The 15,907-nt window shown below is 47.1% G+C and overlaps 1 protein-coding gene across 1 annotated transcript; it reads right to left on the reverse strand.

The window, feature by feature from the left end:
- Positions 1 to 1,976: 1,976 nt before the first annotated feature.
- On the reverse strand, positions 1,977 to 9,199 carry foxl3 (forkhead box L3). The gene is made up of 3 exons (XM_038820973.1): positions 8,860 to 9,199; positions 8,581 to 8,749; positions 1,977 to 2,891 (listed from the first exon to the last, which is right to left on the reverse strand). The coding sequence occupies exons 1-3, from the start codon at positions 8,964 to 8,966 to the stop codon at positions 2,418 to 2,420; spliced, it is 750 nt and encodes a 249-aa protein (XP_038676901.1). The 5' UTR covers positions 8,967 to 9,199; the 3' UTR covers positions 1,977 to 2,417.
- Between the last annotated feature and the right edge of the window lie 6,708 nt (positions 9,200 to 15,907).

Raw genomic sequence — 15,907 nt, forward strand, 5'->3', positions numbered from 1 at the left:
AAAGAAACTCCCCCAAACACCAGAAACATTGCCTTCTCCAAGGTCAGGAGATGCTAGAATCAAATAATCGGTAAATGTGGGTGTCCAGATAGCAAACTGATAGGCTCCCAGAAACTTTGCAGAGTAACTGAAGAACATTTCTACTTCGATTTGTGCAAACACCAGTAACATATCTCCAAAAGCAAATCCCAAACTATTCCCTGGAATGTGGTGTGCGTGGAAAATTTCCCTTGCTGCTCCTTCAGTGGCACTTTTCCTCGGTGGAGAGAGAGGGAATGACTGGGACCGGATGAAAAATTAATTCCCTAATCAATTGGAGGGTGGGGGGGGGGGGGGGGGTTTGACGCTGACGGGGTGGGAAGATGCAGATACACCCCACACAGGCTGAGCAACACTTAAATTTGCACAGAAAGAGATGGGATCACTTTAATATTAAAATATTCTGGACACCACTGCAGATACACAGTTGGTGCATTCTCATGGGATTTGTTTTTAAAAAGTGAACCAGTCTCACCTACTTGCCAATATCCTCTCTGCTATTTTTGAGTCTGGGTTGAGATTGCCAATCTGGAACATCTCCATTTCTCACCCCACCCACCATGTAGATATAAATGGAACATGCTGGTCGGTTTGAGCAGGACCTCACCTGTATTCTGCTCCTTGAATGGTGGGAGGTTAGTCTTGGTTAAGAAGGGGGGGGGGGGGTGATGGATTTGACCCCCCCTCCTCCCATCCCTCCCACGTCCTCACTGTTAACCAACTGTTCTAACCCAACTGGATTTTCACACTGCCCCTGGTTAACAATTAATACTCTCTCCCCGCCCGCAGAGCCCCCCCCCCCCCCCCCCCAAACATCCCGGCGTTTTAAACAAGAGGGAGCTTTGCCCCATGAATCGCATCTTTTAACGCGGGCAGTCCCACACGGATTAGTGGGTTTCTGATGATTTATGAATGAAGGCAGCGAAAACAGTCCCCTGCTTCCCCGAGACACCATTTCCATTTACCTGGAAATTAGAGAATTCAATTGGATCTCATTCTAAGGAGGGATCAGAAATGTAATAAGTAAGTTTGCAGTTCACTGCACTCCCACATTTCGAAGGTAATTTTAGTTAAGATGCCTAAAGCTGATAAAAGGATTTCTCATTCCACACAGCCCATGTCACAACTTTATTTAGCTCTTGCATATCCACATCTTGCTTATTAACTCCAAGCCTGTAGAGCGTTTTAATTAACTACTTTGCTTTAGTTTGAATGCTGTTTTTTTTTCAAACTATACTAGATTCATTTATGTAAAATTCCCCATGACTGACGCTTCATCAACAACTTCCTTAATGGAAATCTAATGATCCAGAACGGGTGCCGGTCTCAGACATTCGCTTGGGGGGGGGGGGGGGGGGGGGGCAAGGCGCTGCCACTGTTAATATCAGTAATCGATCAAAAAATTAGCAAAAATAAATGCAAACATCGTATTTAGTTTTAATGATATTGTGAATATGACTGCGCTGGAGATGAGCTATGGGTCCCCGCACATTTACATAAGGTCACCCATCTCGATCAGACCCAGGACGTGGCTCTCTTTATTAAATGCCAGTCATGTTAAAAGTCTCAACACGGATTAGCTGGAGGTAAATAAAGGTTACATTGCAAAAACGTCCACCAAAAGCCCTCACAACAACAACAATGATTGAGTGCTCTATTGTAAAAAGGCACAGCAGTCTGATTGTAAGTTGTAAATATAAAATGGATTTATTAGCCAAGAGACAAGGTAATAATGCCTCGGTCACTGCTCGGGATGGTGCACGTTGCCTGGATCCCTGTTCTATAACCACGGGAAACTTTCATTCGACGTTTACAGCATATGCTCTCAAACTACCTCTCTAACTTTGGCTGGAATGTGACTTGTGGATCTTGTTCATGAACCATATGGAGAAAACTGTATTCCCAATAAAACAAAAGAGTCAAACCCGGCTCCCCGGTGAGGTTACTTTTTTAGTGATAATCTTTTATTTGCATCATACACCTCATCACAAAGTGGGGGATATTGTGAGTGTGAAGGGTCACCCACTTCTGCCACCACCACCCCTTAATTCAATATTCGCCAGTCAATGAAACGAAATGGCTTGTCAACGCCATTCAGAATGTATCTTCACAAAGCTTGACAGGGGTAGTGAGGAATGTCCAGTGTGGGGATGGCCGTCTGCATGCTTTTTAGACCTGTCAACGATTGGAATGTTTTTGCTGGCTGGAACTCGGCCCGGGTTGCAAGGACCTGGCCCAAGATCAGATATAAAGAGGATGGTTCATGTTACAGCTGATGTTGGATGTTGAAAGAGTTCATGTACACCTTGGCTTGGGGTGGACTTGTCTTCAGATCTGCTCAGGGGCTGACATTCTCCTCTGATGGTTCCAATGTGATTTCACTTTGTCCAGAGCTGGAGGTTGATTTGTTGGTGATCGAGGAGCAGCAGTTTGCTACTTTGTGGGCTATGCGGAGATCTCAGCCCGGGTAAGGGATCCGGGGCAGACAGAATGTAATCGATGCTGAATTTGATCTCTGATTCGGCTTTGAGCAGGGGGCTGGTGTCTTGGGGCTGTCCCCCAGGGCTCTCATTCCCAAAGAATATTTCGGATGTCAGATGCCCAGTCTTGGAGCCGACCGCCATCTCGCCACAGTAGGAGACATCGTGTAAGAGATTGCCCAGCTCTCCTGCTTCTGGAGATGGGGACACTTCCTTGTTGTTGGGCTGATATTTTGGGAACCGTTTCACGCTCCTCCGCCTCCTCCTCCGCCTGTAATTCCCATTTTCAAACAGGTCTAACATCGACTCACAGCCTGAAGCGAAGGTCCAGAAATTACCCTTGCCCCTCTCGTTTCCCTCTGACCTTGGAACCTGGGTTCATAGAGATACAAGAAGAGATTCATTATTCAACTGGAATGAGCTGCCTTGCATTTCTATATGAAAGAGCAGAATTTGACCCAGCTCACATTTTGCAGCAATCGGTCAATACCAGATCGCACGAACTCTGACACCACCCAGTCCCGATCTGGACAAACATCGATTCCAAAAGGAAATCCTGCTCAAGTGTGGGGTAGGGGAATTCATGTTGTCCCACTGAAGTGGGTTAAAATCGGTGCAATGATGCATTTGGAAAAATCGGGACAGATAACAGAGAGTCACATGGAGCTCAAAAAGTGAAGTTGATCAACAAAAAAATGAAAATCATGTCAGCGATACCCCAACTGCCATATACCCATCCCCCGGTAAACCTCACCGCTCCCAACTCCTTCCCCAATATCCTCAAAACTCAATCCCATTGCTCCCAAAACCTTCCCCAATATCTATAAAACCCAACCCCACTGCGCCCACCTCCATCCCCAATATCATAGAAATTACAGTGCTGAAGGAGGCCATTCAGCCCAACGAGTCTGCCCCGGCCCTTGGAAACAGAACCCTAATCAATCCCATGCCTCCTCTAATCCCTGTAACCCCACTTAACGATTTTGGATACTAAGGGCAATTTAGCATGGTCAATCCACCTAGCCCGCACATCTTAGGAGTGTGGGACGGAACCGGAGCACCTGGAGGAAACCCATGCAGACGTGGGGACAACATGCAGACTCTGCAAAGACAGTCATCCAAGCCGGGAATCGAACCGAGAACCCAAAAGCGGAGAAGCTGTGTTCTTGCTACACTGTGCTGCCCTACGCTCAAAACCCAACCCCATTGCCCCCAAATCCTTCCCCAATAACCATAAAACCCAACCCATCGATCCCAGCTCCATCCTCAATATCCATAAAACCCAACCCCATCGCTCCCAACTCCTTCCCCAATAACCATAAAACCCAACCCATCATTCCCAGCTCCATCTTCAATATCCATGAAATCCAACCCCATCGCTCCCAACTCCTTTCCCAATATCCATAAAACCCAACTCCATCGCTCCCAGTTCTATCCTCAATATCCATAAAACCCAAAGCCATGGCTCCCACCTCCTGCCCCAATAACCATAAAACCCAACCCATCATTCCCAGCTCCATCCTCAATATCCATTAAACCCAACGTCATCATTCCCAAGTCCTTCCCCAGTATCCATAAAACCTAACCCCATCGCTCCCAACTCCATCCCCAATATCCATAAATACCAACCCCATCGCTCCCAACACCTTCCACAATATCCATAAAACCCAACCCCATCACTCCCAACCCCATGCCCAATATCCATAAAACCCAACCCCATCACTCCCAACCCCATGCCCAATATCCATAAAACCCAACCCCATCACTCCCAATTCCATCCCCAATATCCATAAAACCCAACCTCATCACTCCCAACCCCATGCCCAATATCCATAAAACCCAACCCCATCACTCCCAATTCCATCCCAAATATCCATAAATCCCAACCTCAACACTCCCAACTCCATCCCCAATATCCATAAAACCCAACCCCATTGCTCCCAACACCTTCCCCAATATCCATAAACCCCAACCCCATCACTCCCAACTCCTTCCCCAATATCCATAAAATCCAACCCCATCGCTCCCAATTCCTTCCCCAATATCCATAAAACCCAGCCCCATCGCTCACAATTCCTTCCCCAATATCCATAAAACCCAACCCCATCTCCTTTCCCAGTATCCATAAAACCCAACCCCATCACTCCCAACACCATCCCCAATATCCATAAAACCCAACCCCATCACCCACAACTCCTTCCCCAATATCCATAAAGCCCAACCCCATCGCTCCCAACTCCATCCCAATATCCATAAAACCCAACCCCATCACTCCGAACTCCATCCACAATATCCATAAAACCCAACCCCATCACTCCCAACTCCTTGCACAATATCTATAAAACCCAACCCCATCGCTCCCAACTCCATCCACAATATCCATAAAACCCAACCCCATCTCCTTTCCCAATATCCATAAAACCCAACCCCATCGCTCCCAACTCCTTCCACAATATCCATAAACCCAACATCGCTTCCAATTCCTTCCCCAATATCCATAAAACCCAACCCCATCACTCTCAACTCCATCCCCAATATCGATAAAACCCAACCCCATTGCTCCCAGCTCCATCCCCAATATCCTCAACACCCAACCCCATTGTTCCCAACTCCATCCACTATATCCATAAAACCCAACCTCATCATTCCCAACTCCATCCCAAATATCCATAAAACCCAACCCCATTGCTCCCATCTCTACCCCAATATCTTTAAAACCTAACCCCATTGCTCCCAACTCTACCCCAATATCCTTAAAACCCAACCCCATCACTCCCAACACCATCCCCAATATCCTCAAAACCCAACCCCATCACTCATATCCTCAAAACCCAACCCTATCACTCCCAACTCCATTCCCAATATCCTCAAAACCCAATTCCTTCCCCAATATCTATAAAACCCAACCCCATCACTCCCAACTCCATCCCCAATATCCATAAAACCCAACCCCATCACTCCCAACTCCTTTCCCAATATCCATTAAACCCAACGCCATCACTCCCAAGTCCATCGCCAAGATCCTCAAAACCCAACCCCATCGCTCCCATCTCCATCCCCAATATCCATAAAACCCAACCTCAACACTCGCAACTCCATCCCCAATATCCGTAAAATCCAACCCCATCGCTCCCATCTCCATCCCCAATAGCCATAAAACCCAACCCCATCACTCCCAACTCCATCCCCAATGTCCATAAAATCCAACCCCATTGCTCCCAGCTCCATCCCCATTATCCATAAAACCCAACCCCATCACTCCCAACTCCATCCCCAATATCCATAAAACCCAACCCCATCCCCAATATCCATAAAACCCAACCCCATCACTCCCAATTCCATCCCCAATATCCATAAAACCCAACTCCATCACTCCTAACTCCACCCCCAATATCCATAAAACCCAACCCCATTGCTCCCAACTCCATCCACTATATCCATAAAACCCAACCTCATCACTCCCAACTCCATCCCCAATATCCTTAAAACCCAACCCCATTGCTCCCAGCTCTACCACAATACCCTTAAAACCCAACCCCATCAGTCCCAACACCATCCCCAATGTCCTCAAAACCCAACCCCATCACTCCCAACACCATCCTCAATATCCTCAAACCCCAACCCTATCACTCCCAACTCCATTCCCAATATCCTCAAAACCCAACCCTATCACTCCCAGCTCCATGCCCTATATCCATAAACCCAAACCCATCACTCCCAACTCCATCCCCAATATCCTTAAAACCCAACCCCAGCACTCCCAACTACATCCCCAATATCCATAAAACCCAACCCCATCACTACCAACTCCATCCCCAATATCCATAAAACCCAACCCCATCATGCCCAGCTCCATCCCCAATATCCATAAAACCCAACCCCATTGCTCCCAACTCCATCCCCAATATCCATAAAACCCAACGCCATCGCTCCCAACTCCATCCCCAATATCCATAAAACCCAACCCCATCACTCCCAACACCACCCCCAATATCCTCAAAACCGAACCCCATCACTCCCAACTCCTTCCATTTTCTAAAAGATATTTAGACTTCCCAATTTATTCTTTTCCAATTAAGGGGCAATTTGGCGTGGCCAATCCACCGAGCCTGCACATCTTTGGGTTGTGGGGGCGAATCCCACGCTAACATGGCGTGAATGTGCAAACTCCACACGGACAGTGACCCAGAGCCGGGATGGAACCTGGGACGTTGGTGCCTTGAGGCCACAGTGCTAACTCACTGCGCCACCGTGCTGCCCCCCAACTCCTTCCATAATATCCATAAAACCCAACCCCATCACTCCCAACTCCATCCCAATAACCATAAAACCCAACCCCAGCACTCCCAACACCATTCCCAATATCCATAAAATCCAACCCCATCACTCCCAATTCCATCCCTAATATCCACAAAACCCAACCCCATCGCTCCCAACTCCATCCCATATATCCATTAAAACCCAACCCCATCACTCCCAACTCCTTCCACAATATCCATAAAATCCAATCCCATCACTCCCAACTCCATCCCCAAGATCCTCAAAACCCAACCCCATCACTCCCAACTCCTTCCACAATATCCATAAAACCCAACCCCATCGCTCCCAATTCCATCCCCAATATCCATAAAACCCAACCCCATTGCTCCCAATTCCTTCCCCAATATCCATAAAACCCAACCCCATCACTCCCAATTCCATCCCTAAGATCCTCAAAACCCAACCCCATCGCTCCCAACTCCATCCCCAATATCCATAAAACCCAACCCCATCACTCCCAACTCCTTCCCCAATATCCATAAAACCCAACCCCATCACTCCCAACTCCTTCCCCAATATCCATAAAACCCAACTCCATCACTCCCAACTCCTTCCATTTTTAAAAATAAATTTAGAATACCCAATTCATCTTTTTTTTCCAATTAAGGCGCAATTTGGCATGGCCAATCCACCTCGCCTGCACATCTTTGGGTTGTGGGGGCGAAACCCACGCTAACACGGGGAAAATGTGCAAACTCCACACGGACAGTGACCCAGAGCCGGGGTCGAACCTGGGACCTCGGTGCCGTGAGGCCACAGTGCTAACTCACTGCACCACCGTGCTGCCCCCCAACTCCTTCCATATAACCATAAAACCCAACCCCATCACTCCCAACTCCTTCCCAATAACCATAAAACCCAACCCCATCACTCCCAACTCCTTCCATATAACCATAAAACCCAACCCCATCACTCCCAACTCCTTCCACAATATCCATAAAACCCAACCCCATCACTCCCAACTCCTTCCACAATATCCATAAAACCCAACCCCATCACTCCCAACTCCTTCCACAATATCCATAAATCCCAACCCCATCACTCCCAACTCCTTCCACAATATCCATAAATCCCAACCCCATCACTCCCAACTCCATCCCCAATATCCATAAAACCCAACCCCATTGCTCCCAATTCTATCCCCAATATCCATAAATCCCAACCCCATCACTCCCAACTCCTTCCACAATATCCATAAATCCCAACCCCATTGCTCCCAATTCTATCCCCAATATCCATAAAACCCAACCCCATCGCTACCAACTCCATCCCCAATATCCATAAAACCCAACGCCATCGCTCCCAACTCCATCCCCAATATCCATAAAACCCAATGCCATCGCTCCCAGCTCCATCCCCAATATCCATAAAACCCAACTCCATCACTCCCAATTCTATCCCCACTATCCATAAAACCCAACCCCATCACTCCCAACTCCATCCCCAATATCCATAAAACCCAACCCCATCGCTCCTAACTCCATCCTCAATATCCAAAAAACCCAACTCCATCATTCCCAACTCCATCCCCAGAAACCATAAAACCCAACCCCGTCACTCCCTACTCCTTTCCCAATACCCCACAACTCAATAACTCTAAAGCCCATCGCTCCCGACTCCTTCCTCAATATCCTCAAAACTCTAACTCTAAATCATCGCTCCCAACGTAATTCACAATATCCTCAAAACTCTTTTGGGAGCGGGGTCCAGACTGGAAGGGGGGGGGGGGGGGGGGTCTCACCTTTACGAAGCAGCTGTTCAATGAGAGGTTGTGGCGGATTGAATTCTGCCAGGCTCTCTGGTTTGCTCTGTAATAGGGGAACTTGGTGATGATAAAGTCATAGATGCCGGACAGGGTGATTCGGTACGCCGGGCTCTGTTGGATGGCCATTGCAATCAAAGCGATGTAGCTGGAAAAACAATGAGAATGAAAAAAGTGAACTCTTCTCTCCCCTCCCGCCCGCTCTCTCAGCGGGACAGAGCTCTCGCTGAGCTCTGGCAATACAAACGCTTTCTTTACCTGTAGGCAGGTCGAGATACCTTCTTCTCTTCGTCGGAACTACAAGGCGGGTAATCATCTCCGTCGTAATTAAAGCAGTTGTAAGGATATTGAGAATTGTCAAACATTGCCAAACTATGGGAGCTCCCTAACAAACGGAGCAAAAAGCAAGAGTGGCGAAAGTGAGCCCCACTCCCGGGATAGTGGAGTGGATTCCTCACAAGAAACTGGTTCAATAGCAGTCCCTCTTGTTGATCAATGTGGGGGTTTAATCGCTCCGAGGTCTTCAGACAGAGGTCTATAGGGAGACTCCTTCCTTATCTGCTAGTTAATCTGACTATAAGACTGGTAATAACTGATTAAATTGCTTAATTCTCGTGTGAACCTTTGAACTCGATTGTGCTCAACCAGTAGCTGCGCTCGTTGTGGGTGGTCTGAACGGGAGGCACCAGCATATCTCCACAGGAGCTCGCACTGCGCCCCATGTCATGGCTGGAGTTTAGTTGTGTTTTATTTTGTTTTTGAAATGCAGAGAGTCCGCACTTTTGCAAACATGCATTTAGAGCAGAGAGAGACATAGAGCGAGAAAGAGAGACACATACACACACACATTTCTTGCTGCAGTCAGCCCCAGCCACTGACTGGCAAACCGGCCCTGATGGAATCTGCAATGCCAGATAACAGACATAAATTGTATTTCCGTGAGTGAGGCAGACTCTTGCTTTCAAAGCCGCGGAACAGAGAATTTCAGTGATTCCTGACAAATGGGGAAAGTTAAAAGGGAAACAGCCGGAGGTGGGGAAACATTGCAGCTTGTGTGGGCTTTGATCTATAGGAAGAATTAAAGTAAACGCGGTCGATAAGTGTAAGAGGGTTAAATACGGCTGCCTGCTGTTTTGACAACATCTATTTTTTTAAAAAATGTATTTTAGTTTTGTACACACTCCCAAGAGTGAAACCACTCGGCCCATGGTGTTTCTGCTATCCCACTCCTCCTGGGCCTGCAACAACAACCAACCCTTATCCAATTCTATTTTGAAAGTGATTGCTGAAACTATTTCCACTGTAATTTGAGGAGATGATAATTGCATTAAAATATTCTGCTCTGTGTTTTTCGCTAGTCATTTGAAGTTGATGCGATCTTGTAACCGTTTCAAATCAGCAGAGGAACAGGAGTGAGTGGGACATTGGTCAAAACACCAGGGCAACGAACATTGCAAATACCGTATATAATAACAGCCCGGACAGTCAAGGTGGTTTGGAAACCCTGAGTCGAGAGAGCAACGTTTGCAAAATCTTTATTCCGGATTCTATCCTGTGGAACAAATCTCTCCCCAGCTTTCATTAATTTCAGATCCAATGTTTTAGGTAAACGTCAGATCAAAAGCAGTGATCAGCCTTCAGTTCTATCTCTAATTATTCGGGAACCGTTGTGTCTGCAGCCTTGCTAAACTTCACACACAAAAAAAATAGTTTGTGTGATTCTATTTTATTGAAACTCCCATCAACGCCTCGGAGCTAAATACCTATCGCATTTACATGAAAGCGATTTCCCTGCTTTCATCTCCGGTTTAGCTTCCTTCCACTAATATCATTGCCGGGGCACAAATTAGCTCAGATATTCGGGAGACGAAAGTTTCCTTTCCCTTCCCAGCCCGGCACGGATGTTGCTGTGGGAACTCGGGAGAGCTTTCCCAAGAATGGTTCAGTTTTGTAGCTGATTCTTTCCCAGTAGGGCCTGTTGTGGGGCAGTGTTGACAGTGGCAGCTGCCCTGCCTCACTCATTTACCTCAGTCTAGTGGTTTGCCTTTTCCCCCCATCTGCTGTAAAGGGCATCTCAAGGGGTTCGGTTCTCGATTTGAACAGGGCTGCGATGCAGAATCCACCCGGATGTGTGTGTTGTGTGGACGAGTCTTGGCGCAGGGGGAGACCATTTAGGCCCTCAGGTATGCCCCACTGTTTAACATGGTTAGATCTGTGACTCAATTCCATTAGCCAACTTTGCCCCACATCCCTTAATATTGTTATGGGCCAGGGTTTAAAAACACCAAAGTGTATTATGGAGTTCACTTGACCTATAAATTTTTGTTGAATTTGGGTTGGATGAGCTTCAGGTGTGACTCAACAGTCTTCCTAGACACTTTAATCAAAACAAGCTCTATTCTAAGAACTTAGTTAACATTTATATATAACCAAACATCAAGAATCTTCATGAATTACAAACATAAAGACACCCCCACAACTACAGTACTATATGTATATCGCTTAATGAATTCCCCCTTAACTGTTCCAATTCAAAATCAAAATCCCCTTTTCAAGGCCATGGCCCAGCACTCTGTATTTCTGGATTCTGGAGACTGGCTTTCCCTGAGATTCTGATCCCCTTCTCACCAGCAGGCTTAAGCCCTTCCAGAAAGCAAACGATATCTTAAAAGCCACCACCGAGGTGATTTTTACCAGAAGAGATATTTAAAATGAAACTAGAGAGAGACAGGCCAAAACACTTCTTTCTCCTGCTTGAGTCCACAGCAGTCAAATCTGAAAGCGAATGTAAAACTCACCTCCACAGCTCAGCTCCACAATAAAGTCATGTGATAAGACAAAACTTTTTTTAAAAGGGACATTCCCATGACAATATCTTCTTCAACAATAAACAATCAATCTCAGATTCATCTAGCATCAGTTACCACTTGCAAATGAGAATTCAAAACTTCCATTGGAAAAGCAAATTACTGCAGATGCCGGAAATCCAAAATGTAAATATAAAATGCTGGACAAACGCCAGAGGTCCGGCAGCACCTGAGGAGAGAGGGGGTGAGATTCTCCGGCCCCCCACAATGTGTTTCACGGTGGGTGGGAGGCAGCCCGCTGTTGACCGGTGGCGGGATCTTCTGGTCCCGTTGCTGTCAATGGGACTGCTCATTGAATCCAGTCCACGCCGCCGGGAAACCCACAGCGGGGTGTGCCATCGGCGGGACCGGAAATCTCGCTGGTGTGAACAGCCAGAAAGAGCTACACCCCCCCCCCCCCCACCCCACCCCATTAATGTTTGGTGTCTGTATGACTCTTCTTCAGGGTTCTGAAAAAGTTTTAGGGTTCGAAACGTTACTTCCAAAACTTCTACCTCTCTGTGCGAAAAAGTGATTTTGGAGGTGGGATTTAATAAACACAGTGAATAATTTGAAGCCTCACCATAGTTTCTTATAGGTTAACTCTAGACACATTCTGCCAATCACACAACCTGCCCATTATCCCTACTCTGTCCCCGGTGTTCAACCCATTTCCTAACCAGGCCATTAATTTTAACATAGAGCATACAGGGCAGAAGGAGGCCATTCGGCCCATCGAATCTGCAGCGACCCACTTAAGAGCTCACTTCCATCCTACCCCCTAACCCAATAACCCATCCTAAACTTTTTGGATGCTAAGGGCAATTTAGCATGGCCAATCCACCTAACCTGCACGTCTTTGGACTGTGGGAGGAAACCGGAGGACCCGGAGGAAACCCACGCAGACACAGGGAGAACGTGCAGACTCCGCACAGACAGTGACCCAAGCCGGAATCGAACCTGGGACCCTGGCGTTGTGAAGCCACAGTGCTACCCACTATGCTACCGTGTTGCCCACTAAATTTTCCTGAAATTCCACAAGCTTCAAACCTTAGCTTACAATCTCTTATGAGGTACCTTATCGAATGCCTTCTGGAAGTTCCTATAATTTACAGTCATAGACCCTGCCTACTACTCTGGTCACCTCTTCCAAAAATTCAATCAGGTTTGTCAGACATGACCTAATCCAGTCAAATTCACGCTGACTCTCTCTGATCAGCAGAGGTTTTTCAAAATGTTCAGTCACTTTTAGACGGTAGGATTCCCTGACAACAGATGCTAGGTTAACTGGCCGTATTTCCCTGCTTTCACTTCTCCCACATGTCTGGTTGCCCTGTGGAAATGTTCATTCTGAAAGAATGGTTGTTGAATCTCAAGTCATCTCTGGATGGAACTGCCATTTAAATATCACTTGTCATTTTTTAAAAAAAAATTACCGTTAATTAACTTATCATTTTGGTGAGCCCCTGTCCCTGATTCAATATTGGTTTCATTGAGATATCAGGCATGCTGATCTCTTCACCCACTCTTATTAATGATGCAAAAATGATGCAAAGGGGCAGCACGGGAGCACAGTGGTTAGCATTGTTGCTTCACAACGCCAGAGTCCCAGGTTCTATTCCCGGCTTGGGTCACTGTCTGTGTGGTGTCTGCACGTTCCCCCGTGTCTGCGTGGGCTTCCTCTGGGTGCTCCGGTTTCCTCCCACAAGCCCCGAAAGACGTGCTTGTTCGACGTATTGGACCTTCTGAATTCTCCCTCAGTGTACCCGAACAGGCGCCAGAATGTAGCGATTAGGGGCTTTTCACAGTAACTTCATTGCAGTGTTAATGTCAGCCTACTTGTGCCACGAATAAAGATTATTATTAAGCAGTTATTCATCATGTGTGCTGTTTCATTAATTTCATTGACAATATCACTGTTACCAGTATTATGAGGACCACATTGTTCCTGACACTCTTTTTTTCTTATCTAATTGTAAATGTTGTTTGCATTGGTAGTGACATCACTGATGTGTTTCTTTTTAAACTTCCTTTTTCTAGTCCTCAATGGTTGGTCACCTTTTCTTATTCTTTATAATTTTCGCATTCACCAGGATTGGCACTTTTCTTTCATTTTATAAGCTTTTTCTCTTATTTCATGTTGTGACTCTCACCCCTTTAGTCAGCCATGGCTGTTTTTCTGTTTGGTAAGTAAATCTCATCATGCCTTTTAAGGAATCAACCGTTTCTGTATCATGTTCGATTATATTTTTACAACTCTTCCACTAATGTATAATTCTATCCACTAACAGATTTCTTCTGGACAGTGTGTTTTATTTCGTATAATCTTACCTCAATCTAGAATCTTAGTAACTGTCCTTTTTCTGCTGTACAAACGCAACTTATAATTAACACTTGGACCTTTTATGAAAACTCTTGAATAACTGTTCATGCAGCATTATTCACTGCTAAACCAAGTAAACAAGACGCCTTGTTATTTCTACGGCATATTGTTGCAGCAAGCTCTGTCGGATGCACGCAAGAATTCCGCCGCCTTTCCGACATTTGTTATTCTGTTTATTACAATTGATACGGTGGTTAAAATGCCCCATTAAAGCCACTTGGTCTTTGGGTCATGTTTGCCTAATCTCTGCATTTGTACATTCTGCCATTTCACCGCTGATACCGGGGGGGGGGGGGGGGGGGGGGGGGGCTGCTACTTTCGTCTTAAATCCTTTTCCATTTCTTATGAAGTTCACCATTGCCTGCTTACCTCGCCTATCATTGGAGTGATCGCGTGCTTAATTGCTAAGGCTACGTTTCACAGTTTCCCTATCTTTCCTGGAGACTTTATATGCCACTTTATTTAGTTCTCGTTCCAGACAATCGTACTCCACACCTCTTGTCATGGCTCCAATGTCTTATCTCCCAAATTGAATATATGCCTGAAATTCATTCAATTTGTGTATTTGTACAAAGAAAGTTTATTTGGGCCACACACCCCTGTTTTTCTGTTCTAAGCCCCCCCCCCCCAAATTTCTTATTTCTCTCCTGAGTTAATTATTTTCTATCTTTTAGCTTTCCCATAACCTATGGTTACGGAAACACCATGGCTTGATTCTCTTCTGTCTTATGTAAGTGTAATGAACAGCAAGAGCCGTTTGTTCACCATTGACCACAAATACTAGGGGCAAAATTCTCCCCCCCCTCCACGCCGGGTGGGAGAATCGCGGGTGCACCGGGCGGGTCCCGCCACGCTGCCCTGGCACCCGCACGCGATTCTCTCATTCCCCCCCCAAACCAGCGAGCCGAGATTTACGGCTGGCCGCTCGGAGAAACGCCGCTCGCCGTTTGTAACGGGTGAGCGGCGATTCTCCGGCCAGGAGGGCTGAGCGGCCTGCCCAGTACGACGGGTTCACGCCGGCGCCGCAACACCTGGTTGCTGCTGGCGTGAACAGCGCGGGAACGCTGCGGGGGCGGCCTGTTGGGGGTGGGAGGGGGGATCGAGCACCGGGGGGGGCGCTCAAAAGGGGTCTGGCCTGCGATCGGTGCCCACCGATCGGCGGGCCGGCCTCTCCGAAGGACGCAATCCTTTCTTCCGCCACCCCGCAAGATCACTCCTCCATTGGCGGTGGCCAACCTGTGCATGCGCGGGTGATGTCACTTACACGGCGCTGTCCGCGTAATTTACGCGGCGCCAAGGCCCGGCACACGTAAATGACGCGGCGCTGCTCCTACCCCCCCCTACCCCCCCCGGGGGTGGGAGAAGAGGGGGCGAGGAGCGGTCTCCGACGCCGGGAGTTAAACACTCCGGTTTTCACTCCGGCTTCGGCACATTAGTCTCCCGTTGGGAGAATCCCGCCCTAGGTACTTCAAATTCCAGTGCATAGCATGCACTTCCTGTTATGGAGTCATTACTTCCTGCAATGTCACACTTTTCTCATTAGACTTTTCATTGTCTCGGGTAACATAGCAGAAAATGTGTGTATTAGAGTAAGAAAAGGGACACTGCCACACCTCCCCCTACCCCGGGATTGCCTGCCTCAGGCCCTGTGATACCCCTCCTCCGAACCTTGACATCCAATTCCAATACTGCCTGATCAAGTCTGATGAATCAATATCCCTTTCTTGTCAATATGGTAATAATATGCATTATGATTTGGGAAAAACTATCCTATACTACATAACCAATTAAAAACTTGCACGTGCAAGTAAGGAGATGCCCCAAATGCCCTTCACAAACCGTCATAAGGTAACGGTGTGAAGCCAGGAGGTGTAAGCTTTGGAGGGATTACCAAAAACTTGGCTGAGGAGATGGATTTTCTGAAGGTGTGTAAGGCAGAGGGGGTGAGTGAGGGAGTTCCACAGGATAGTACTGAGATGGCATAAGGCTACTAACAGTGATGGAATGAACCGTCTCACAATGAGCAATGCCACAGGACCTCAGCTAGAGCAAATGCAATCCTCTGATATTTATATTT

Source organism: Scyliorhinus canicula, chromosome 15 (genome assembly GCF_902713615.1).
Source record: "Scyliorhinus canicula chromosome 15, sScyCan1.1, whole genome shotgun sequence".
Lineage (NCBI taxonomy): Eukaryota > Metazoa > Chordata > Chondrichthyes > Carcharhiniformes > Scyliorhinidae > Scyliorhinus > Scyliorhinus canicula.